This window comes from Solanum stenotomum, chromosome 2 (assembly GCF_019186545.1).
Source record: "Solanum stenotomum isolate F172 chromosome 2, ASM1918654v1, whole genome shotgun sequence".
In the NCBI taxonomy this organism is placed as follows: domain Eukaryota; kingdom Viridiplantae; phylum Streptophyta; class Magnoliopsida; order Solanales; family Solanaceae; genus Solanum; species Solanum stenotomum.
This window is the reverse complement of record NC_064283.1, coordinates 65,081,989-65,105,904: the sequence shown is the minus strand read 5'-3', so window position 1 is coordinate 65,105,904 and position 23,916 is coordinate 65,081,989. Positions and strand designations below refer to the sequence as shown.

Here is a 23,916-nt window from a genome sequence, read left to right as displayed (position 1 = left end):
TTTAATGCAATTTTTTGTCATATTAACGGTTCTTAGTGCTGGCATATGAATGGATTCATAATGGGTAATGCTATATCCGACCCATTCATATTTTCATGGAACAATGATTGCTTTGAGGTGGATGCCTAAATACCTAAATTATCACCTTTTTGTGATTTTTGTATCTCAACTATTCATTGTTCTCTCTTTTTACCCATCTAAACTTGTATTAAAACCCATCTCAATCCATAGCTAGCGCGTGTAGATTATCTCAACATTGAGGTGTGTTTTAATATAAAGAGAAGGTAATAGTTTAGGTAAATATCTTGAAAATTAAAGAAGAAAGGGGGTAAGCTTCACAAAATACCAAAAAAAAGAAGTTTGAAGCTCACGAACAATAATCACATTAGCTAACCCCTAACTATGACACGAGGGCTACCTAGTTCTTTTTGCCTCTTTCTTTCCTACAACTGAAAACTATCCAGAGGCCAAACTTGAAGGTTTCAACCTTTGAAGTTTTTCTTTATATGATCTTATTATATTTTTTATTTTATTTTTGATAAAGATGATCTTATTATATTTTTATAATTATGGGTTGAGATTTAAGACAAGTATTTTTTTTACATATAAGTATGTTTCACATTGTAAATAGTCTGTACGGATGAATATGTGTAAGAGCTGTATCTCCCTACAGGTGTGGAAACACATGTTCATTCGAACCCTTTGTCGGAAAATTATAATAATAGAGAATTGCTATAGTATAAGCATTAACGGGGTGGAGATGAGGGGACTAGTAATTTCTTCCATACTTTGTCATCAAGTGATTGTACAACTTGGGCACCCAGCACGATTTACAATTGAAGGGAGAAATACATAAGATTGAGAATGATTTTACAAATACAGTAACCGAAATGCCCTTTTTTTTCTTTACACCATTTTACTGATTATTGTCTTACTTTAATGAATAAGCAACAGAATACAAAAATTATCACCTCTCTTATAAAAATATAGTGACCAATATTGAGGGCATTCGACATTTGGCGTCATTATATGAATCTGCATCTTTAGGCCTCTTGTATTTTCTTCTCGAACTGATGATCATTTATTTCCTTCTGCTCCTCATTCACAGTTTTGGTGTCATTAACCTCCTCGGCCTGCTTCCCCTGTTTCACTCAATTATTTTTATGCCAGATATTAGAGCCAGCCCGTTAGTTTGGCTGTTAAGGAACAAAGAAACGAGAAAACTTATATATTTTTCAGTGTATATTACTATATGTTGTCTCATCTGCTTTGTATCTTGTTATTTTATTGTCACATTATTGCAATTATGATTTGTTGAAACTTTTCTTTTGAGAGTTGAGGGTCTATTGAAAACAACCTATCTACCTCACTAAGGTAGGAGTGCATCACTACTTGTGGGATTACACTGGGTATGTTGTTTTACGAAAGTCATACTACTACTACAACTTCAACCACATGAGAGACTGGGGTTATGTAACTTTTCTGTAAGATAATCTGCGGTTATACTATCAAATGCTAATTCTTTAAAAGGGATAATTGCATCCCAAACTTCTTTTGCACTTTGGAATTACGTATGTGTTACATGGATATATTACACAAGAAAGTAGGAAAATATATGACGATTTCATTAGTATTTAGTTATATATCTATCAAAAATCGTGTAGGTTGGAGGAGTCTGGCAGTCTTACAAGTGCACATGTGATGTCTAATAACTGCTAGAGAGGTGATGACCCAATCAACTAGGTTTCATCCCTAAATTGGAGAAACTTTAGAACATACCTTGTTGCTGTCACACCAGCCAAGTCCAAACGGTCTTGAGAGCAAACTGATCTTTCTAGCAGGTATCTCTAGTGATGATTCTTGGTTGCCCCCTACAGGAGATGAAACTTGCTGCGTAGATCTATAAAAGAACATATTCTTCCATGTTAGACAAAATACAAGCTATGCATTAATGAAGGCGGTATGTTTTTCTTATTACTACATACATAGGCATGTATTGTCCTTTGGCAACCAATGAAGCAGTTGGAGTAAATAACACCACGATCACCAGGGCATAGTGTTTAATAACACGACAAAATTAGAACATGTAAGTATGCGTATATACCTTGGAGAGGGTAGTACTTTATCTTGTCCAGATTGGTACTGCAAGGTAGCCTCCAACATCGATTCTGCCATAACCACCCTCTTTTCTGTCTCAGCAAGGGAAGCAATGGCTTCTTCATACTTTTCCTGCAGGTTGTTGCAATGACACACAGGATGTTCAATATATCAGCCAACAAATGTCATATTTCCAATTCAAATTCCACCATCACGCATGAAATCATGAACTAGATAGGTTTGAGAAGAAAATCACAAAGAATCCGGCTGAGTAAGAATTCCCAGATTAAGAACTAGAAATCAAAATGATACACCACAAAATTGGATCATAGAAGAAACCTGTAGCAATTGAGAGGCATGTCTTTGAGCTGCTGCCTCTTGTTCAGCAAATATACGAGCATCTTCTGTTACCCTCTGTTCTTGCTCCACCCTCATCAAAACCTACAATAAATAGATAAACCCAAAATTTAAAGAAAGAGAGATTAGGAGATAATGTTACAATGCATCATCAAACAAAACAAGTGACAAAAATTGTCACCTGAAGCATGGCATTCTCTTGTTCTTGCTTAGCAACAAGGGCCTCTCGAAGCTCAGAAACCTGTCTTTCTAATTGCTCAACCTGAGTCCAACAGAAAATGCCAATGTTCAGATGTAATTGTGATAAATTCAATTTTCTCAAGGAAAAGGAAGACGATATATGCCAAAAAGCAATCAACATATTATGAAGCAGAATATGAGTAAAAAAAGACTAAAGCAAATAAATATAAAAGCTCTAAATCCCAATGCACAGCAGGTAATGGTGATGCAGTCTATTGTGCTAACCATCTAGAAATTCCTCAAGTCTTCTATCCATACCGAAAAGATGTATGGAAGCACATAGTCACACTCACAGTAAGCCAAAAGGATTCATGGTACATTGTGTTATTTATCGATGAATGTGGTTCAGGTGTATATTCAGGATGAAAGTTGTATTTACTGTCAGGAATGAGGTTCAATCTGGGATATCAATGTAAGCAGGAGGAAATTATAAATGTTAGAGCAGCTCTATAAACAGGAAAGGCGCATAAATGCAAGCTTGAAGGAATGGACTGGCAGCTGGGCTATTATTTTTCCTTTGTTTTGGGGGGTTGGTACTTGGTAGGAGATGAACTGGGGATATGATTTCCTGCTCTGAAGAAAGCACATAATTGATTTATAAAGCAGCTTCTTAAGTACCCGTGCGCTCAACTGCCGCCTGTTATCCTGCTTGACCATCTCCATCAACGCTGTTTCCAACTCCTCAGCTCTGTGGACATGGGAAAAATTGAGGAAAAGGATCAGTCCCCAATCAATATGAGATCTAGTTCCCTTAGCTTCCTATACACACAAAAAGTTAAAAGATTTCATCATTATGAAAGCTCTCAAATTAGATTTGCAACAGAAGTTGAGAAATATTCAACTTCAGTGAAACCTTCTACAGTTTAACAGGTTCCCTAAATGGACAATTGAACTGCCACTCAGCAAACATCATGATTTTCCGTTTCTTGGATAAGAGTTTTTGCGATTTTTTGCAGTGAGCTTGACACTGGCAGGGATGAGATCCCCCTCGCCCTAGAGACAATTATAGCTGAACCTAATTACGTTTTGAATAGTTAAATTTGCACCACTTTCCCATGTTATAATCTGGTCTCACTGCCCCAAACCTGAATCTTGACAGCGCTACGGGAAGGACAAGAATAAGGAGAAACGGTGGTAGAAAATCACAAGAAGCAGGATTTGGATGAGCAGAAAGGGCAGAGACATGGCCTCAGTTCTTTTTTCACTTCTACCTTTTACTTAAATTATGAAAAAGAGGTCATTGTTGATGCAGCCGAAGTAAAACATTTGGCTTCAGATATAGGTTACAGCTTGATTGTAGCATAGATCATAAATTTTTGAAAATTTACCCAAAAGTATATTACTTAGCTGTTTCAAAATCAGCTCATTCCTAAGGAACACAAAGGAAAGAGAGGCTAACACTGGAACTCCAACTCTCCCAGGACTAGTTTTGGGAAAAGTCAACCTGCACAATATTGCCTCACTAGATAAAGTAGCATGAACACACGAAATATGCACCTGAGTTCAGCAGATTTTTTCTCCTCCAGCAACTTGGACAACTCAACCTTCAGCCAGACCACCTGATTAAGGTCATGTAGCAATGTATGCAAAATAGATGGAAATCAGAATTGTGGATGACCAACTCAAACAATAGGTTATGATATTCAGATATTGGGAATATAACTTTGAGGATTTCCAGAACAACTGATCACTTACTCGCACACTTGTATAAACTCAGAATGAAATGAAACAAAAAAGGATAATACCGACAAAAATAGAGTTGGAAGTAGGAATATAAAGGATAATAAAGAAAGGGAGTGGAGGGAAATGAAAACAATTTAAAAAGAAAGTAGAAGGAGAAAACTTGTGCATGCTTTACCATTAGAAATTCAATCGACGTTCATTTTCTTGGTGCAGCAAGCTACTTACATTAGCAAGCTAGATCACTTTTAAGTAAAAAGTTGCATATATCCCCATCACTAAAACTCTAATAGTTATGAACTCCAATTTATCCGCTCTTTTTCAATTTGTTCGTACATCCCGACCTTAGGTACATATTGATTTGTAAACTAAGCTTAAATCGATTTGGTGTAAAGAAAAATTAAAGGTCCTGCTTCAAGGACAGTCCTTAGTCCTTCTAATAAAAATTCCTAACCAGGAGAAGTTCCCTTCAAAATAAGGCATCAAGCTCACTGCCCAGTCAAGTTCTGCTTTATCAGGCAATTCATTCATAGTTTCCCATTTAAAGCAGTATTTACTTAAAGGGAGTAGTATCTTGCTCCAAAATCCTTACTTTGTTAGTGACCATCCAAATTTCACCTATGAGCACATATTCTATATGAATAATTCTATACTGCTGGAAAGAAGAATTAATTTCAGTACATTCTGCCATTCCAGATAATTGTATGAAACAAATTCTGAAGTCCCCATTTAAGCAAAAAGAAGATAAAGCAGGTGAACCAGGAATTATAAAAGACGATCAGGAAAAGAGGTGCAAAAAGTTGAAAAGACATGCTTCAATGGTATATGTATGGGAAAATAGGAAGAAAGTTACCTGTTCTTGGAGATCTGGAGCAGAATGTGTTTCCACATTACCATTAAGGTTCATGTGAAATTCATCCACATAACTAGATGCATCACTATTCATCACTTCATCAGTTTTTTTATCTGTTCCAGTGGTTCCAACAATTACAGATCCAGGATCATGCTCAAAACTGGAGAGTTTAGAAGCTAACCCCTGACAGTCCCTCCAAACTCGAAGTCCTTTGAACCTCTCTTCAACAGCAGCCTTCACAGCTGGTCGATGCTTATTTCTTAGTTCTTCTAATCGAGCTTCATTAACATTTTGATAGCCCATGCAGGCTGTCAGCACCAGTTGACTGCTATCGAATGTGGAGCCAGCAAGTGACTGCAACAGGGTAACTGCATCCCCTGCATCTTTTGTGGTAACTAATGCAGGTCCTGAATAACAAATGAGTACATCACTTTTGAGCTCCACAAACAAGTGAATTGAACAGCAATGGCAAAGAAGAAAAGAAGCTTGCGTAAACACAATGTTTAGAAACTTTCCAACTCTCATGAATTTAAAAAATTACCATAAAGCTCCATCAAAGCAAGTGCAGTATGGAATAACATCACTCGGTTTCCTTCAAACAGAAGTACATCCCAGACTCTGAGGACTAAAACCAAACAAGAAACATAAGAAAGGGGGTAAATAACCAGTAAGACAATTCAAGAGCCAAGAAGAAGGTTCAGGCAAATGACCTCAAACTGAATATCTCATCAGCTTAAAACCTATAAATATGTAATACCAGCCTTACTATAGATCAGAATTTTCAAGGCAAGATAAACCAACTGACCACTTTCCCATGGAAGCATGTTCATAAATATGGAGAGGAACCATGGTCCAGCAACCCATGCTACTTGAACTCCCAGGTAATCAAGATGATTAACTGCACGGTTGCATCAATTGGGAAGTCAAACACATGGCAAGCAATATAATCAACAGAAATTTGGAAAATGAGCTTGAATTAAGAAAGTGAGAACAAGAGACATACCCAATTTTGGAAATTTCTCCCGCACCAACACCTCAAGAACAAGTTGGTCAACCTGATGAGAGAGAGTGTAGCAAATAAAATTGTGATCTTTATATTCTCACAATGCAATTTATGTGAACTGCAGCAAGTAGAAGCAAAACATGATTGTCACCTGACACTCTATCATCTCTTCTGAGTAATAGCCATCAAAATAATCATCTAGAATCCCCACTAGAGTCCTGTAAGTTTATCAACATTTTTATTCCACAGGAGTGAAACGCATTTTGCACTTCAGACCAAATAAAACTCTTAAAGTACAAGGTATTAAAGAACACAAAAGTTGTTCCAACTCTGAATTGCAATTATAACCTCTTCCTTTTGGAAGCGGAAAACTACTGAGAAGCACCTTTGTAGAACATAATTGAAGACACATCCATGTAGGAGAACAAGATGTAGATGAAGTTCAAAACATACCAAAATGCATTTTCTTCGGGCATTAGAAGCAATAGCAGACCAGCAAAAAAATTCATGGTCTGCATTATCAAACGAGCAAAACTGAGAAACACCGAAGGGTAAATGATACGATCCTGAGAAAATCTAGTCCACTTAGAAAAAGACAGCTTGTGTATTGCCCAGACAGGTGAACCACAAGTTGAAAGAATAAGACCTTCATATGGAACTGGAAATGTATCATCATGTTTACGATCATGATATAAAGTTTCCCCCTTTATATCTTTCTGTTCTATCTTACTCGTAAGAAAATTTTCGAAAAAAGGTTCTCCCACGGATTTTCTTTTATGATCTTTTGGTTCCCTGTTAGGTAATAGTGATAGGCATTCAAAAGAATGTGCAAAACATTTCATTCAGGCTACAATTATTACCAACTCTCAGAAGCTCCAATGCGGGGCAGCTATCATTTGAAATTTTATCCGGTAACACTATTAAAAAAAACATTTATGTGGTGCTTCCCAAAACACATCTTAACTTTTGTTATGTGATTGCGAGAAGATTTCAAAGAAGAATCTAAACAACACCGTAAAATATAAAATTCAATCAGAAACTGGTGATGTAGCAACTGAAGACAAAGAATGCTTCGGGCAGTATTACAAAATTCAGCAACTATCATTATATCTTCTCTAAAGATATCTGAAAAAAACCTCGCACCAGTTATCAATCAAGAAAGAAAAATGTGGCACTAGATATTTCTAGCTCTCCAATAAGGCAATAAATTAATACCAAAACTCAATCGATAGCCAGTTTATGATTTTTGATTTGCCAAGTCTTACGCCACATGGTCCATCCAAATGTCAAGCATCAAAGCAAACATAATTAGTCGGGCACTACCACCCACAAAAAAGAGTAAGAGACCACTAGCAATAGAATTACCTGACAGTAGCCTACACAGGGATTATGCCGAGCATAGGCAGTAAGTAAACGCCTTAAAGCATTTCTTCCATCCTCATCTAGAGCTGGATGTCCAGGAAATGTTCTGGGTAGATCCTGTGTCAAAAGAGCAAGGCAAGATTGAAGCCAAAATGGATACTAACCCAACAGCTATATAAAATGTTGTGGTTACTGCAAAAAAAGGTCGATAAGTAGCATGTTGGAAAGAGAAAAAAAAAAGTAGCATGTTCAATGACCTTCTCAATTTGCCCTCTCCAATTTTCAGGAAGAAATGCAGTATCTATGCTTGAGTCCACACAACTTCCATCCTTTGATACAGTGCTTATATCCTCTGCATTATTACCAGGTTTAGTGCCTAAAGCAAGCAAATCCTGGTAATAGGTCTCCACCCTGCGTGCCTTTACACCCACAAAGGCTTGCCAAAGCTGTGATGCAAGTGTCAAAAATATACAAATAAAGCTGATGCATGAACTCAGATAACTCAAGGAGAAACACCATAAGAAGATTTTGAGCATTTTATCTAACCTCTCCCCTGAGAGCCATGGGTACTCCACCTTGAACAAGACACTCCAGTTCTTCTTTCCAAGATGGTAAAGACTCTTGACATTTAGTAGCCAAATGACTAATATTTTCATTTAGAGAAACATCTTGCATGGAACCCACATCTAATTTGTCCATAGATTCTGATCTTTCTAAATCATAAAATTCGTCTTCTGAGTCCTCTTCAGATTCTCCTTTCGTGGCACCAGACTCTTCAACTGAAAGAGGATGTTCCTGCAGACCACGGTCTTGCTCATTTTTGGCCAAATTTACCTTTTTATTTACACGAATGCTCATCATATCCTCAATGGCATGTAGAGTTGGTCTGATCTCCGACCATATTTGGGCCTGATGAGTTTTTCTCACAACTGAGGTTGTTGTATCATCCTTTTCTATTGCACCTTCAAGATGACCCTCAGAACCACACTTTTCAACGGTTTGATTATTGTCTTCATCTCCATTCTGTGAAAAGGAGCTTGCCTTCTGCAACAATGATCCAGTATCAGGTCTGCTGGAGTTGCCGTCTGCAGACACCCCATTTATGATCAATTGGGCAGACTCTGCCTGACGTTCCAAAAAGTCATTCCACCTATCTGACCTCTCTTCCTCTTCTTCCTAAAAACAACACAAACAGATTATAACAATCAGAAAAATGTTTTTTTCTATAAATCAAAGAAAGTTTTTGCATGGTTGCTGAGAACTGTGGTAGAAGTACAATGGACGCAAGATTCTCAACATCGTTCAGCTGGGTTTTTTTCTGCTTCTTGTGTGGCTAATTAGTTGGATGAAAATTCGTTTAGTTGAATGCTCTTCTTTCTTCTATCCCTTCTCTCTACTTTACACAAACTTCTCACCAATAAATAGGACATTAATTACTAAAACCTGTAATCATGACAAGATAGTACCTTGTAGATATTAGCATATTCACGATATCTTTGTACATGCTGAGGCCGTACAGAGAATCCATAAGCATCCCTGTTCATATTGATAGTCATTGGTCAAAAACTCTTTTAGAAGAAAGCTTGATTGAAACAAAAATCTTGATTAGAAGAAGTTCCCAAAAAAATACATTAAATTAGATATTTCTTCATAATTGAGCATTATCTTTTAAAAGGAATTTATTTTTTCAGAAGTTTCATGACAGCTTTATAAAAATCAAAATAAGACAATGCAAGCTAATTGAACACAACAACCGACTGTTAGCCACTTCACTTGTTCAATTGTTTACCAGCCAGCAGCTTCTGCAATAGCTGATAAAATTAGTAAACACAATTTATCGAGAAAACACTCAGTTAGTATCCACTGCTTCACCAAACACTCAAAATTGCTATTCAACACTTCAAATCGCGGTCATACTAATCAACACTCACTTTAAACTCATATATCAAAACAGAATTACAATAATCTAAAGACATAATACATAAACAAGTACTCAAACTTCGCCTCATCTAGCAATTAAGCGCTTCAACTTTGATTGCACACATCTAGACACCTCAACTACAACTAAACACTCCAACTTGTGCTCACAGTGTCTCATGGACACACAATACACATACATTTTAGAGGTTTCCAGATGATCGTTTCATAAGTTGTAGTGTTAACTTGTCAGCTCAGGGCAAATTTGAGTATCTGTTTATATATTATGCCTAATCTAAATAAGTTCATTTTCAGCACTACATATCATCATTTTTTTTTTGGTCCGGTGAAGTGTAATCCAGAATCCAGCAGCTTCATACAATGGATCAAAACGATTTACAAACAGAAATACAACGTGAAAAGGTAGAAAAACGAACTGACTGTAGGTATACCTCTTATGATCGAAAGAAATGATGCAAGGATTCAACACAGTTGTTTCAGCATTTGTCTTCGTCATCATACAAACAACAATTCTCCAAAATCCTCACCGTCAAAACTGATTCAAACCTCTTTCCCCCTTAAAATTCTCCGTAAAATCCGAAAAATGACTCTATTTCAACTGAATTTTCAACTTTTTTTTGCTAGCATTCTACTCAAATGCTCCATACTCACATGGAAGAGAGCGAGTTTAGCGTCACGTTATTCTGACGGTATGTGCTGTGAGATTCCTTAACACGGAGTTCAGAGTGTGAGAGTGAGGAAAAAGGGGAGAGATTTTCTGAGAAAGAAAGAGAGATCTCAGGGATGGTGGATCAGGTTAAATGAACTAAGGCCCCATTGGTGGCCCATGACTTTTGTCCAAACTCCATAAAAAAAAAACTCTTTACTTTTTTTCTGCTTATCGATGACTATGGGGACCAAAATCTTTACTCCGTCGTTTCGTTTCAAAATAAATGGTGTTGTTGCTATTTTATTTTTAGTCAAATAAAAGTAACTTTTTCATTCACTTTTATTTGTCATTTTTAATATAGGAAGAAAAGACAAATGTATTTTTCTTGTTTTACTTTCAGTATTAATTATTTATTTTCAAAATTATTTTTCAAGACTTAATACTATACTAATCAAATTAATATAGATATTATGATAAAATACGAGTGTTAATCAATGTTTCATTTTTTAAAAATAGCAATTTTTCCTTTTGCTCCATTTTTTTTATTTAATTCTCTTTATTTTATAAAGATTATTGGTGTTGATTTTACTAGATAGTCAATTTTGGCTAGACTTTTACAATTTTAGTTTATATATTTCTTTCAAGAAATTTTTATTTTTACACTTAAAATATCTAAAAATTAAGACAAAATGAGTGATTGATTTGTGACTAATTAGGACAAAAGGAGAAATTGATTTGTGATTGCATGCCAAAGAAACAAAAAAGGTATTTTTTTGACAAATCTAATACTGGTGGTTACAATATTCAACATGACTATGACTCCACCAAAAAAGAAGGTTGTTTGATAATTCGAACCGACAATCTTGAGCAACTTCGTACGATGCTAGCTAGTTGCTTCCATAGTAAATATTCCGTAACTCAAAATTATTCTTTAAATCATTTCTAAAACTTAAAACTATACATCAATTGATATGGATATTATAATAAAATACTTATAATCATTATCAAGTAAAAGTTAACAAAAGGAGAGTTTCCAATGTTTCATTAACAAACAATATAATTGCTGGTAGAAGATTGGTTACAAGTTAAAGGACTTGTAAACATTTTTTCATCATCAAAAAGGAAAAAAAATGTTGAACTCTAAGTTTGGTAGGGAGCGAATGGATCCACGCAACGCAAATCTGAAATAGTCAGGCTCCAATGCGGGTACCAAATACTGGGTGGGGAAACAAAACAGAAAACAAATGATGTCTCAAATGTTATTTGACCTAGTAGCTTCAAAGATACAAGAGAATCTGAGAGATCATGATTATTACAACTTACAAGAGGGTTCAGTTCATGTCAATTAGTATTTTGAAAGCTCTATGGTGACACAGTATGTGAAAATAACTCATTTTGCCAATACCAAAAATGGCAAAAGTATATTTAACAGGATACATACACTAATGGGGGAGTCTAAATTAGTCATATGTTATGGAACAAAATTTGAAATGGTAGCTGGGAAATCGCAAGGAGCGTCTGATAAGTATGTATTTCGACAGAGGAGTCAAATCTAGTGTTTGTCGTCTTTGGGGATGTCCTTCTGAGGTATCTCCTTCGGCTTTGCCTTCTCCATTCCCCTACAAGAATATCAATGGCATGTCACGACTCACGTCTATCTCATTCACACAAACAGAATGATGACTGCAACTAATAACCAAACAAGCAAAAGTGAAGGATTCAATATAAAGAGAAACAAATATGAAAATATGAGATGATCAAAGATTAAGATACAAGGGAAGACGAGAAATGATGAATGAAAAAAAAGAAGCGCAAGGAGAAAGAGTTTTTGAATAAAATTCATAAAACAGTTCTATGGGACTTAGGCTTCTAACTATAGAAGAATAAAACATATTGTTTCATGTTATTATGCATTGAATTTTGCTATCATATTCCGAAACTATTTTTGGATATCATATACAAGCTTCATGGTATACCAGAAGACATCATCAGTGATAGAGCTCCAATGTTTACTAGCAAAATGTGGCAACAACTTTTCTCTATGCTTGGACACTAATTGGCCAGTTGTCGAGCTGTACTACCAATAGCAAAGGGGGCTGAACACTAAATGTGCAAGTGGAATGACCAACTGAACCGAACCGTTTTGAGACCTTTTGACAGGCCTAATGTTGAAGAAGAATATAAACCATTATGTAACTTCCATTCTTCTCTTCAACAGGGTACTTTCTTTCTACCCAAAGGTATAATAGCAGATATGGCAAATTTTGAGTTATGGAGGAAATTAGCAGAAAGAAAAGAGAACCAAGAACATTCTAACTAGAACTGATTAGTGTTAAGCCAGTCAATTACTTCTCACACTGCTACCCTTGTAGCAATAGCACGACTAGTTCTACGAATATGGTCAGTTCTAATGCTTATCACTTAGCATTCATCAATGGATAACTTTTTCAATCCAAACAGAGATGACTAAATGCAAACTATAAGCACAAGACGGCTAACTTCAACCAGATAACAAAATGAACAGAGCAAATACTTGATTAGAAACAGGAAAGAGAAATACGAGTTGACGACATACTTAGCGGCGGAAGCAGACTCTTCCTCAAGCCAGTGGCGAATTTGACGAACGTTGCGCTTGAAGATGGAGGCAGACTGTTTAACGTCGCTCCTCATCAGTAAAACCACAGCGCTCACTCCCGCAACTGTCAGTATAAAGTTCGTTAACGCCATTCTGGAGATCAATTCGTTTCTTCGATTGTGAAATTGCTTGAACCTTGCGATTAATCAAGTGGAGATGAATATATGATCAGGACGGTGATCTAATTTGAATGTAAATTTAACAGTTTGCTTCAAAAATGAAACAAAACGTAATCCTAAATGAAGAAATTACAGTGATTTAATCGGCAGCGGTAGAGGTGAACTTCAGGAGAACGCCGTGAATAACAGAGAGGGGCTGCAGTGAGTACCGAACTAGATCTCAGAGCAAGAGTGTTCATTAGGGTTTGAGTTGATTTTAGTTAAATTGAAAAACAAAATTAAATTTTAGTTAAATTTTGAAATTTTCAGAAATTTTAAAAACATCAAAAAATTATTTTTACCTTTTTCAGTCACAAAAAATAAAAGTTACTTCAATTTATATTCATGACCAAATACAATCTAATTTTCAATTACTATCATTTTTTCATTTGAAAACAAAAAAATACTTTTTTCAAATTTTCATATGAAATATCCAAACATTCACCTATAAGTAGAAAAAAACAAATCTCTTATAAAAAAATAACATAAATTTTATTTTTTACTAAATTATAAATGACCTATAAAATTGTAACTTTATAAGATAAAAAAAAATATAAAATATAAATATATCATTTAATTTGAGATTTTTATATCTTAGATCCTGATCGTGCTAGTGATATATGAGAAAAGCACGTACAAAATTGAAAAACCAAAATATGATTGAGATCGATTGCGCAAATATGATTGAGATCGATTGCGCAAGTTAAAAGACATTATTAGCAAAATAAGCCTCTTCACCAACCAGCTCGACTAACCTAAGCCTTTGTGCGTATTATTACCAAAAAAAATAAAATTGACGATGCTCGTGGGGCTCAAACTCAAAGCTGTGGTCTCTATTTATGGCCACATGCCCTACAATTTTTACCGCACCTTCTCCTCCACCGCCGCGCCAACAACAAATTTTCCGGTGGTGCCGACACACATATACCGTTGCCGGAGGATCTCAACTCCGGCGCCGGGATTCTTGAAGGTCTCAGTTTTTTCCTGTCAGAAGGAGAAGGAGGAGTATGCCCCTTTTTCAGTGAGGAATATTTCTACCACTGGCATGGGCTATACACCTGGTAACAAGGAGGATCACCACAGGGAGAAGACATTGAGGTCGTCGTCGTCGTCATCAGCTCCATCAAAGTCTGCTAAACTGCTCACACTGCCTACAATTTTGACAATCGGACGTGTAGCCGCTATTCCGGTTCTCGTTACCAGTAAGTTTTTGGGGGATACAATTAGTTTTGTTTAACCCTAGCTAATTGAGAGGGTGCAATGTGGTAAATTTAGTTGTGATATCTGAAATTGGAGTGTAATTGGAGCTGATTTTCTCCTTTTTGTGAGTTTCAATGTCTTAAGTTGATTAGTAGAATTGATTGATGCATTTAGATTGAAGAAGGAAGTATGTATTCGTTTTGCATTAAAGTTACTCAATTTGACTTATCCAGAAAAAAAAGGAAGTTGCTCAATTTGGTGTGAAATGATTGGTGTAATGAGTGGGAGAGGAGAAAGCCACTGATTTTCTTCCGAAATTCCGTGTACTTAGAAAAACTAGTTGTATCTTTTTGCAATGGAACAATGGTTTGGGAGCTGGAATAAGTAAAAAGAGAAAAAAAAATCCCTTTTGCTTGTTGAATTGCTAACTTGAGGAGCATGGTGCATATTGATTAGAGACAAGAAACAGATGATACATATGAGGAAACTGTCCTGAATTCTGATCTAAAGGCTGTATAGAACTTCTTAATAGTTGAATAAAGAGAGTAGGCGTTTCAGATATCTGACGATTTAACGTAGTTGTTATTAGTCTATTGTAAGCTTTTCTAATGAGTGGCATATGGGTTTGCTGATCTCTTTTATTACTTAATCTCAGAAATTCTTGGATTGTAAGTTTCACTTGTTACCCTTTACACAGTCATTAGGACAAATCAGGATGAGAGGATAAGTTTATTAGAATTTCTCAACTTTTTCTATTTTCTTGGTTGGACAGCATAATTTGTTTTCAGATGATACACTGTAAAAGAAAACTGATTTTGTAGCCTTTTTAATATAGCATTCTACGTTGATAGCTGGTGGGGACCAACCGCTACAACAGGTATATTTATTGCTGCAGCAATAACTGATTGGCTTGATGGATATCTTGCTCGCAAGGTACATGCTTCTGCTGTTCAATAGAATCATTTCTTCTTGAGTTATAATTTCTTATCTCAACTTTCAAAATTGGCTGGTTTGACACGTCCAGATGAACTTAGGAACTGCCTTTGGTGCATTTTTAGATCCAGTGGCTGATAAGGTATTTTCTCTTTATTCTTTAACTCACATGGTATTACCTGGAAGTTTGGCCAGTTTGCTAGCCAAGTTACTTCCATTATCCATAATGTTTGAGACTCTTGAGCATAATTGCTTGTAATAAAAGAGCAGACATTTTTTATACAACTCTTCTCGACTTCAACAGCTAATGGTCGCTGCCACCTTGATCTTGTTGTGCACCAAACCTTTGGAGGCTAGTTTGTTTGGACAATTGCCATGGCTACTAACTGTACCTTCAATTGCTATAATTGGCAGGGAGGTGAGTGGATTAACTGTACTTCTGTTCATAATTTCATTTCCTTTCACATTGGCAGTGTTCCAAAGTGCCATAACGACGTGCTTTAGAGCATTATGGTTTCCAATCAAGATATCGTAAAACTTCCTTTGGATGACAGTCTGACAAGTGAGGGAGGATTTAGTGAAGGAATAATGCCGCTTTATACTAATATAGATTGCATTTCCTTTCACATGGTATTTTTTTCAGAAATAGAACTTAAATTTGTGATATTAATAGTCATGAGATCAGGAACTATGTTGTCATAGTTCTTTTCTCTTGTAGGTGTGTAAACACCATAACGGACTTGCACTTTTCATTTTCGACATGGTTTTTTTTGTTGCAGTATACCAGAGGAACATTTTGGATAATGAGTTTCTGAAAGAGTTTTTAAATTTGCAGAAGGTTTCACTAAGATTATATTTCTGTTAAATTCTTTTGTACACTGGCCTTAGGGAAATAGAAGATGTTAGATGGACCATGAAAACTGTTAGCATTGATGTGAAAAGTTTTGATCCTTTTAGCATTCTATTCACTCTATCAGTATACAATTATATTGCATGGGAGCATGTCTCTCGGTGGTCACTGGATCATTGCCCGCTGCACACTTCAGTTTTTATTTTACTTGTTTTTTCTGGTGATGGGGGGAGGTTGGGGTGGAGTTGCAAGGGCCTGGAAGAATAAGAAGAACTTAACTGAAAAATTCAAACCATATAGTAATTGGATCCATCATACACGTTAAATTTGATTAGCAATTTGAGCTTCTAGTATATTAGTAAGAAACTACAAATCTGTGTTATAAGGGAAATGAAAATGACATTTATCATGAGGTAAATTGTGTTAAGTAGTTAATAGTACTTTTGGTGTTGAACTGAATTATTATCTTAATTCTAGGTGCGTGAAAGCTGGCCCAGATACCACGGTCATAATTTTTTTAATCTTAATTCTAATGCATAGATTTTCCACGTATAAGTTTAGTTGTTCAAAAGATACTATCTTTGCTATTGTTTCCCACAGTGTGGGATTACAATCACAATATTTTTTCTAGAGTTCCCTGAAGCTATTATTCATATCCTTCTTGCTGAAATGTATTTAGTAAGAACTGTTCCTCTTCATTTGTGTCAAGTAAACTATCGAGTATGAATATTTCAAGTAATGCTGCGAGGATAAACTTCTCTGAAACATGCAAGCACTGATCGTCTTAGATTGAAAAGAAAGAGGCATTTGAGAACTCTTGAGAACATGGATTGGAACTGTGCGTATTCTTGATAAACCTTATTGTATTTTTAGATTATTAAGTTTTGCATAGTATGTGATCTTTCTGGTCTTTGAGATATCTTAGTCCATATTTAGCCTGGGAGTCGCTTTTGCTCAAGGTGCAATATCTGTTTTTCCATGATGCTCTTTTATTACCTTTTCTCAAATATACATCATACGATGCTTTTCCATGTTCCTCGAAAATCTTTTCACTGCATCTTTAGTTATTTTTCACTGTGGATGAATGATAAACACTGTTTTTTTTATTCATTTTGCAAATCTTTTTGTAGATAACTATGTCTGCAGTTAGAGAATGGGCAGCTTCTCAGGGTGGTAAACTTTCAGAGGTTCACAATCAACCTATTATTATTCACTCTTAAGAGTAATCCACTTCGTGATTTAGTTATCCCAGTATTAAATAATGAATTTTCCAGGCTGTCGCTGTGAATAACTTGGGGAAGTGGAAAACAGCCACTCAGATGACTGCATTGACCATCCTTCTCCTTACCAGAGATAGCAGGTAACTTTTCTGTTCTATACTCACGCTAATATTTGAAGGAAAAGGGATGTTGATTGTTTTGATTGAAGATTCATGTGAATGTTTCTTTGACCTCTGTAACTATCCTCTCTGCAGTTTATCAGGGGCTGGAACTTTTGTAGCTTCTGGTGTGATCTTGCTATATGTTTCAGCATGGTTAGCTTTATGGTCTCTGGTCGTGTATATGAGAAAGATATCGAAAGTATTGTTGATGTAGAAATCATGGCCAATGATCACATTGTGGCTCATGCTACTAGCTGTGGAGAAGCAGGTTGTACACAAGCTGATCCATGATTCTGCAAAAGGGAACTGCACTTTGCAGTTGCATCTCGACTACGAGTGAAGTTGCTAACTTAATTCTGACATACCTCGCCCCATATTTATCCGGTGCACTTTGGTTGTGACAGAGAGAAATGAAAATGTTGGCTGTGTTCAACGTTTGCTATTCCATTTCATTCTTTAACCATATTCTTTAGTGAAATTGGAGGCTCAATAGGAATTATATCATCAAATACATGGAATTTGCTATATCTATTGTAATCGATTCTGACAGGAAGAATTTATACTCGAATATTGTTCCGGTTGAACCAGACGTATTTATGTCTCCTTCGGATCAATATTGCTGATGTCGTAAAGCATCTTACACATTGCAGTAACAGTTTATCATGCAATAAATTATGGACGAGGTGTTTGTTAAGAACAATAAGGTGTACAGAGTCGTTTTGAATTTTGATAAATTTCTCTGTTTAAGGTCATTCATTATCTGTCTTATCAGAGATGAAACATACGTGTGCAGAATTACCCGTCTGAGTTGGGCAGCTGTTGCAGTCGATGTTGATTGGACTCTTCAAAATTGTTGTGTTGTCGTACTCGTATCGGATCCTCTAAAAATGCAGGTTCTTTCACACATCAATTGAAGAGTTCGAACACAACATACTTGCAGTTTGAATGTAAACGCAAAGAAATCCTTTTTAAAAGGAGGTAAATGATTTGAAATTTTGAATGTCAAGTGAAATCGGCAATGGAAATGAAATGAATTGAATTGATAAAAAAGCAACAACATCAACAACATATAAGTGTAATTTCACGAGTGAAATATCGAGAAGATGGAGTGTACGCCAATTTTATCTTCACCTCTACCTTCAAAGGGTGAAAGAGATATATGCTGAAAATATAGAAGAGATGAGTTGACATTGAATTGATAAAAAAAGGAGAGGTAATAATAGCAAGGTTTAGTAGCTTAGTTGATTGACTATTTAAACTCCCACCTTGATGATGAAGTTTCGATTTCCCGTATTGTAATCCCCTCTCCACCCCAATATGAAAATAAAATAAAATAAAATATTAAGCTGTTAGGAATATGGTACCAAAACATGTTGAAATGAGTAATATGATTCCTCGCCCTAAATCACTTATATAAGCAGTTAAAATTCACAATAGCTATATTTTTAGTCTCTGTAATTGAAAATAGTCACTTGATAAAGTTTTAAATTTCACTATGATAATTTATGTTACTGGAACTTTTAAAAATTATTGATCTGTACGTGTCGAATCCTTCAAAATTAGTAAATTTATAAAGGATCTAACACATACAATAATATTTTAAAGAGTCTAATCAACATTAATGTTGATAGTTGAATTACTTTTCCAAAATAGGATTGAAAAGGAGCTAGTAAGCGTTATTTCTACCATACGAGTTTGTTATACTATAAAGTACAATTAGTAAGTGGCTTGTGCTGAATTTTAGGATAACTATTTAAATTACACTGGATGTATTGTTATTGTTGTATTTATAAACAATTCCATTCATTAATATTCATTTTATAAAATTCGAATTTAGGACTTTATTTTCTCTTTCAATTACGATTTGTTTAGATTGATTGGCTTTTCTTATTTACTTTTTATTCCAATTTCAGGATATTAATTTATGAATGAGTTTTGAAAATATTTCTATTTATTTAGGTTGAGATCTACATATATGAATTTAATGGGTTTGAATGATCATTACATAAAATCTTCTTTTGGAGGTAATTACTTTTTTTCTCTTTCGATAGTTTGGTAATAACAAATAAATGAGCGAGGCAAAAAATAGTAGGCAAACTATATAAACACACTTTAGATCCTAATTATAGAATTCACGGTAGTTTGTAATATTACTTTCTATATCATATTTTGACCGCGAGATACATGTATCATTAAAGGTGAGATACGTGTATTCGACAGTTTTAAAAGTCGAGATACACGAATTATTAATTTGAATTAAAGGGGATGTAACCAATTTCCTTAATTAAAGGATTAATTGATGACAAATTAACAACCCAAACTGATTACAAGATCCTTGCATGTGAACTCTAACAGGTTTTCATAAATAACGAAATCACAAACCAAAATAATTGTGTAACCCTAAACTTTATCTTCTTCATCAGTTCCTTCTTTGGTAGTTAATGCGAGATACATATATCATTAAAAGCGAGATATGTGTATCCAATAGTTTTAAAGGGTTTAAATGTGTATCTGTTATGTTAATTAAAGTTTGGCACATAATTCTTCCATTTTTTATTGGATTGTTCCTAAACTTAGATCTATTTTCACTTTGAATGTTGGCAGATGAAGACCCTGCAATGACAAAATACATAACAAAATCGTTAATGAAAAACAAACAAAATAATCGGCATGGATTGGTATAGAATCGAAACTGAGATATACATTTAACAAGAATCATCCGATTTTAATTGTAAATGGTCATCCATTAAAATAGTTGAGAAACAACAAAAACAAACAATGTAAAACCTAATTTGTAAAAGTTTATAAAATCGAACTTTAGAGTAATATGAACTCTATCTCAGATACATGAATGGGATGTAAACCAAGATATATTAGAATAATGAAAAAAAAAAAACATCTTTGTATACTTTTGACTATCAAGATTTAGTTTTGAATTTGGGACATGCAAACATGTATTGAGAGTAGTGGCGGAGCCAGGATGTTCGCTAAGGGGGTTCGAAGTATAAAGTAATAAATACGTGAGATGGGAAAGAAAAATATTAATCTTAACTCGCTAAATTTAACTTGTCTTGTTATGCCGCGTTTAGGTTCTTCTTACTTTTTACCCTGCTCCATCGAGTTTTTTTTTTCAAATTCTTGTGCTCTTTTTTTCTTTAAGTTTTGTCATGTTTTATTTTATTTTGATTTTTTTTATTTAAAAAATTCTGAAATCGTGCCCTTTCAATCTATGTTACTATAAAAATCACCAAGATTTTTTAAAAGGGGTAAAAATTGACATATTTAGAAAATAAATAAATGACATTATCTTTTTTTTAGTTCAATAATTCAATTTACTAGGTTAGTCATTTGTAAAAAAACAAATGATCAATAAGATTAGTTTAATTTTCATCTCCTTAGAATAAAATTGAAAATAAATACAATGAAATTAAATAAAAAAATTAAATTAAATAGATTTTGTTTAAAAAACTATTCACAATTTTAATATTTCTTCGTTCAGTTAAATTTAATTTACTTTATTATATATAAATATTTTTTCTAACTCAATTTAAAATTTAATAAAAATTTATCGTTTCTTCAACTTAGTACACATAAAGAGAACTATGTAGAAACAAAATGAAAAATATTAAGAAGAATCTAAAAGAAAAATTTACAACGAATGTGGCTAGTAAATTTAAACAAGGGAGAAGGGACGGATTTACCCCCGAACTTTAATAAATGGTACGTATATGCCCTCCGTTATACTTTGCGTCCATATAAGCCCCTTCCGTCCAATTATAGGTACACATATACCCCTCTCACTAACGGACCCTAATTGCTTACACGTGTCTTATTCCTATTGAACTACCCGTTTGACCCCTTTTTTTAACCCATAACCCAACTATCCACCCCATAACCCAATATCCACCCAATTTCTTAGAACAAAGTTGGGATCCTCAACCAAGAATTTCAACTCAGCGACTCTTTTGGCGGTGGAGAACCGGACAACCGGAGCTCTTGTCATCCCATCTCTGAGCAAAACGCTATCGGCGCCACCAGAGACAAAGATAGCCTTGCAACCCCTGTTGGTGCTAGCCACTAAACATCCTTCTGTAGTTACCATTGGCACTGAGTACTCTCTCCCATCAAGCAACAAAGGCCCAGCAATACCCACCGGTATTTGCACATATCCTACAGGCATCTCACAGCACTGTCCAAGAATAGACTCATAGTCAAATCCCTCCAATGGGAGCCCTTCCAATGACTTCCCTGTAATCCTCTGTAACGCCTCTTTTCGAATCGAAGCAGCTCTCATACAATCACCAAGCTTTGATTCCAACGAATATGATGGTGTTTTACCCTGAACAACAGATTGTATAATCTCCTCGTCATCTTCCGATAATGCGGGCATAATTGTTGGCGCAGGCTTCTCCGTTTGGGACAAAGCTACCTTAGCAGGTTGCTGTGGAACCATTGGGGCAATTTTCCAAACAAGTGGTGGAGGCACAACGCAGCCAAGAGTAGTGGCAGCAACACATGGTCCACGACGGCTATCTTCCTCAATAATAAGTTGCTCAACATTCTCATCCTCAATATCCCATGAATCACTATTCGACCTGGACACAAACGACTGAACAAACTCAATCCCAAAGAAACCCAAAAGATATATAACGGAAGCAATCAATGACACTATAGCTAACAATTCAGAAAGGGTAACCACATGAAGAGGAATAGAATTACGGATCTTCTCACGCCACCTTACGAGAAGAAAATACATAACAGAGAAAAACATTGTGAAAAACAACCCAATGGTTAGGTACAATGGGAGTGGAAGCGCATCAAATGCTTTAGGAGAAGAAACTTCTTGTTGTTTCAGAGGTTCGCCGGCGGAAGCATCTTTAGATGTGTATAGAGGCTTAACAGGTCGCCGACGAACGTCCATTGTAAATTTAGTTGATTTTCCGGTAGGAACACTGGTGTTTTGCCAAATTTGTACTTTTTGAGTACTTGTGCTCTGTTTTCTGGTGATTGTTGAACTTTGTTCTAAGAAATTGGGTGGATATTGGGTTATGGGTTTAAAAAAAAAGGGCAAACGGGTAGTTCAATAAGAATAAGACACGTGTAAGCAATTAGGGGTTCCGTTAGTGAAAGGGGTATATGTGTACCTATAATTGGACGGAAGGGGCTTATGTGGACGCAAAGTATAACGGATGGCATATACATACCATTTATTAAAGTTCGAAGGTAAATCCGTCCCTTTTCCCTTTAAACAAAGATAAATTGAAAAAAAAGAAAAGAAATAGCATAAAAATAAAATAATGAAAAATAAAAAGGATAAAGCTTCACATTGAACCAATGAGGCCTTTTCATTTGTTTGGGAATCTGGGCCCAAAACTTCTCAACCCTTTTAAAGCATAAAAAAGGAAAAATTACTTAAATACACACACTTCTATACTTATTCTCAATATTTCCCTACTCTTTTACTAAAATACAAAAATCCCTTATTTTCCCCCAATTCAACTCCGCCCGTTAATTAAGTATCCGTGCTGCTAACAACTTAATAATTTAAGTATCCACGCTGCTATATTATGCATCCGCCCGTTAATTAAGTATCCGTATTGCTAACAACTTAATAATTTAAGTATCCGTCCGTTATTAATTAAAGTATTCGCGCTGCTATATTAAGTATCCACACTGCTATATTATGTATCCGAAAAACACTAAAAAAAGGGATTTTTGGTAATTAATGAAAGAGTAGGGAAAGGAAGTAATTTCTTTTTTATACTATGTCATTTGCCTAATTTTTACTAAAAATAAGATGAAAAAACACTATTGCCATTTGCGCCTGATGAGATTCGAACTCAGCCCTTTCAGGCGGAATTTGAACCCCTTGACCATTCCGCTATCCTTCTCTTTAGTGTTGAGAGGGTTCATTTTAATTAATATACCCATAAAACCAGAATTTAACCTTATATATATAGTGTAATTTTTCCGCGAGGGGATTCGAGTGACTCCCCTCGGTTTCACGTAGCTCCGCCTCTGATTGAGAGGATTAAGAAAGAGAGGGAGATAATGGAGATATTTGAAGATCGTAGGGGTGGGAGTGTGAGATACTGTCACAATCAAATATATATGATAATAAAATATGTCTAGTACTCTAGTTATATAGTTTTTCTAAAAATATTTAGTTCGAATTTTCTAGCAAAACAAAGATAGGAGCTTCCTAATTCTTTAAGACTTTAATCGAATCATATGTGTTACTGTTGATGATATATTTTATTAAAATGATTTTATTTAATAGTTCATTCGTTCTGCTAATTAATGTGATCTACTCTCTCTGTTCAACAATAGTTGTCCACTATTAATTTAACACATTATAATAATAAGAGTAAAATAGACACAACATGATAAACTATTTATTGATTTAATAAATTGGTCAAATATTATTAAATATCGTAAAATAATATAATGCACAAATAAAGATGAACGGAAAAAGTATTTTTTAAGGTTTGTTTTTGGAAAATGACACACGTCTTAAATTTGTAAACAATGACTTTATGCGACGCATTTTCCCATAGATTTTTATATTCCTACCAATATT

General features: G+C 35.1%; 4 protein-coding genes across 5 annotated transcripts; 1 reads left to right on the top strand and 3 right to left on the bottom strand.

Moving 5' to 3' along the window:
* Positions 1-787: 787 nt before the first annotated feature.
* Positions 788-10,300, bottom strand: LOC125854867 (uncharacterized). The gene is made up of 18 exons (XM_049534453.1): positions 9,962-10,300; positions 9,059-9,128; positions 8,139-8,768; positions 7,850-8,038; positions 7,596-7,709; positions 6,684-6,742; positions 6,382-6,448; positions 6,231-6,282; positions 6,033-6,125; positions 5,769-5,852; positions 5,228-5,634; positions 4,192-4,253; positions 3,313-3,382; positions 2,636-2,716; positions 2,437-2,538; positions 2,105-2,229; positions 1,780-1,900; positions 788-1,142 (listed from the first exon to the last, which is right to left on the bottom strand). Exons 1-18 carry the CDS (start codon positions 10,027-10,029, stop codon positions 1,044-1,046), a joined length of 2,493 nt encoding a protein of 830 aa, XP_049390410.1. The 5' UTR covers positions 10,030-10,300; the 3' UTR covers positions 788-1,043.
* Positions 10,301-11,416: 1,116 nt separating this feature from the next.
* On the bottom strand, positions 11,417-13,182 carry LOC125855267 (uncharacterized). Of its 2 annotated transcripts, none has more exons than XM_049534975.1 (3): positions 13,067-13,182; positions 12,755-12,949; positions 11,417-11,798 (listed from the first exon to the last, which is right to left on the bottom strand). In XM_049534975.1, the coding sequence occupies exons 2-3, from the start codon at positions 12,904-12,906 to the stop codon at positions 11,732-11,734; spliced, it is 219 nt and encodes a 72-aa protein (XP_049390932.1). In that variant the 5' UTR covers positions 12,907-12,949; positions 13,067-13,182; the 3' UTR covers positions 11,417-11,731. The 2 variants fall into 2 exon arrangements, with proteins under 2 accessions (XP_049390932.1, XP_049390931.1); XM_049534974.1 differs by having other exon boundaries at positions 12,755-12,878.
* Positions 13,183-13,714: 532 nt separating this feature from the next.
* On the top strand, positions 13,715-18,039 carry LOC125855445 (CDP-diacylglycerol--glycerol-3-phosphate 3-phosphatidyltransferase 2-like). The gene is made up of 7 exons (XM_049535166.1): positions 13,715-14,174; positions 15,008-15,105; positions 15,197-15,247; positions 15,410-15,523; positions 17,086-17,142; positions 17,230-17,315; positions 17,430-18,039. The coding sequence occupies exons 1-7, from the start codon at positions 13,772-13,774 to the stop codon at positions 17,548-17,550; spliced, it is 930 nt and encodes a 309-aa protein (XP_049391123.1). The 5' UTR covers positions 13,715-13,771; the 3' UTR covers positions 17,551-18,039.
* A 3,177-nt stretch (positions 18,040-21,216) lies between these two features.
* On the bottom strand, positions 21,217-22,294 carry LOC125856209 (3-hydroxy-3-methylglutaryl-coenzyme A reductase 1-like). The gene has a single exon (XM_049535751.1). The coding sequence runs from the start codon at positions 22,255-22,257 to the stop codon at positions 21,217-21,219; it is 1,041 nt and encodes a 346-aa protein (XP_049391708.1). The 5' UTR covers positions 22,258-22,294.
* Positions 22,295-23,916: the final 1,622 nt, after the last annotated feature.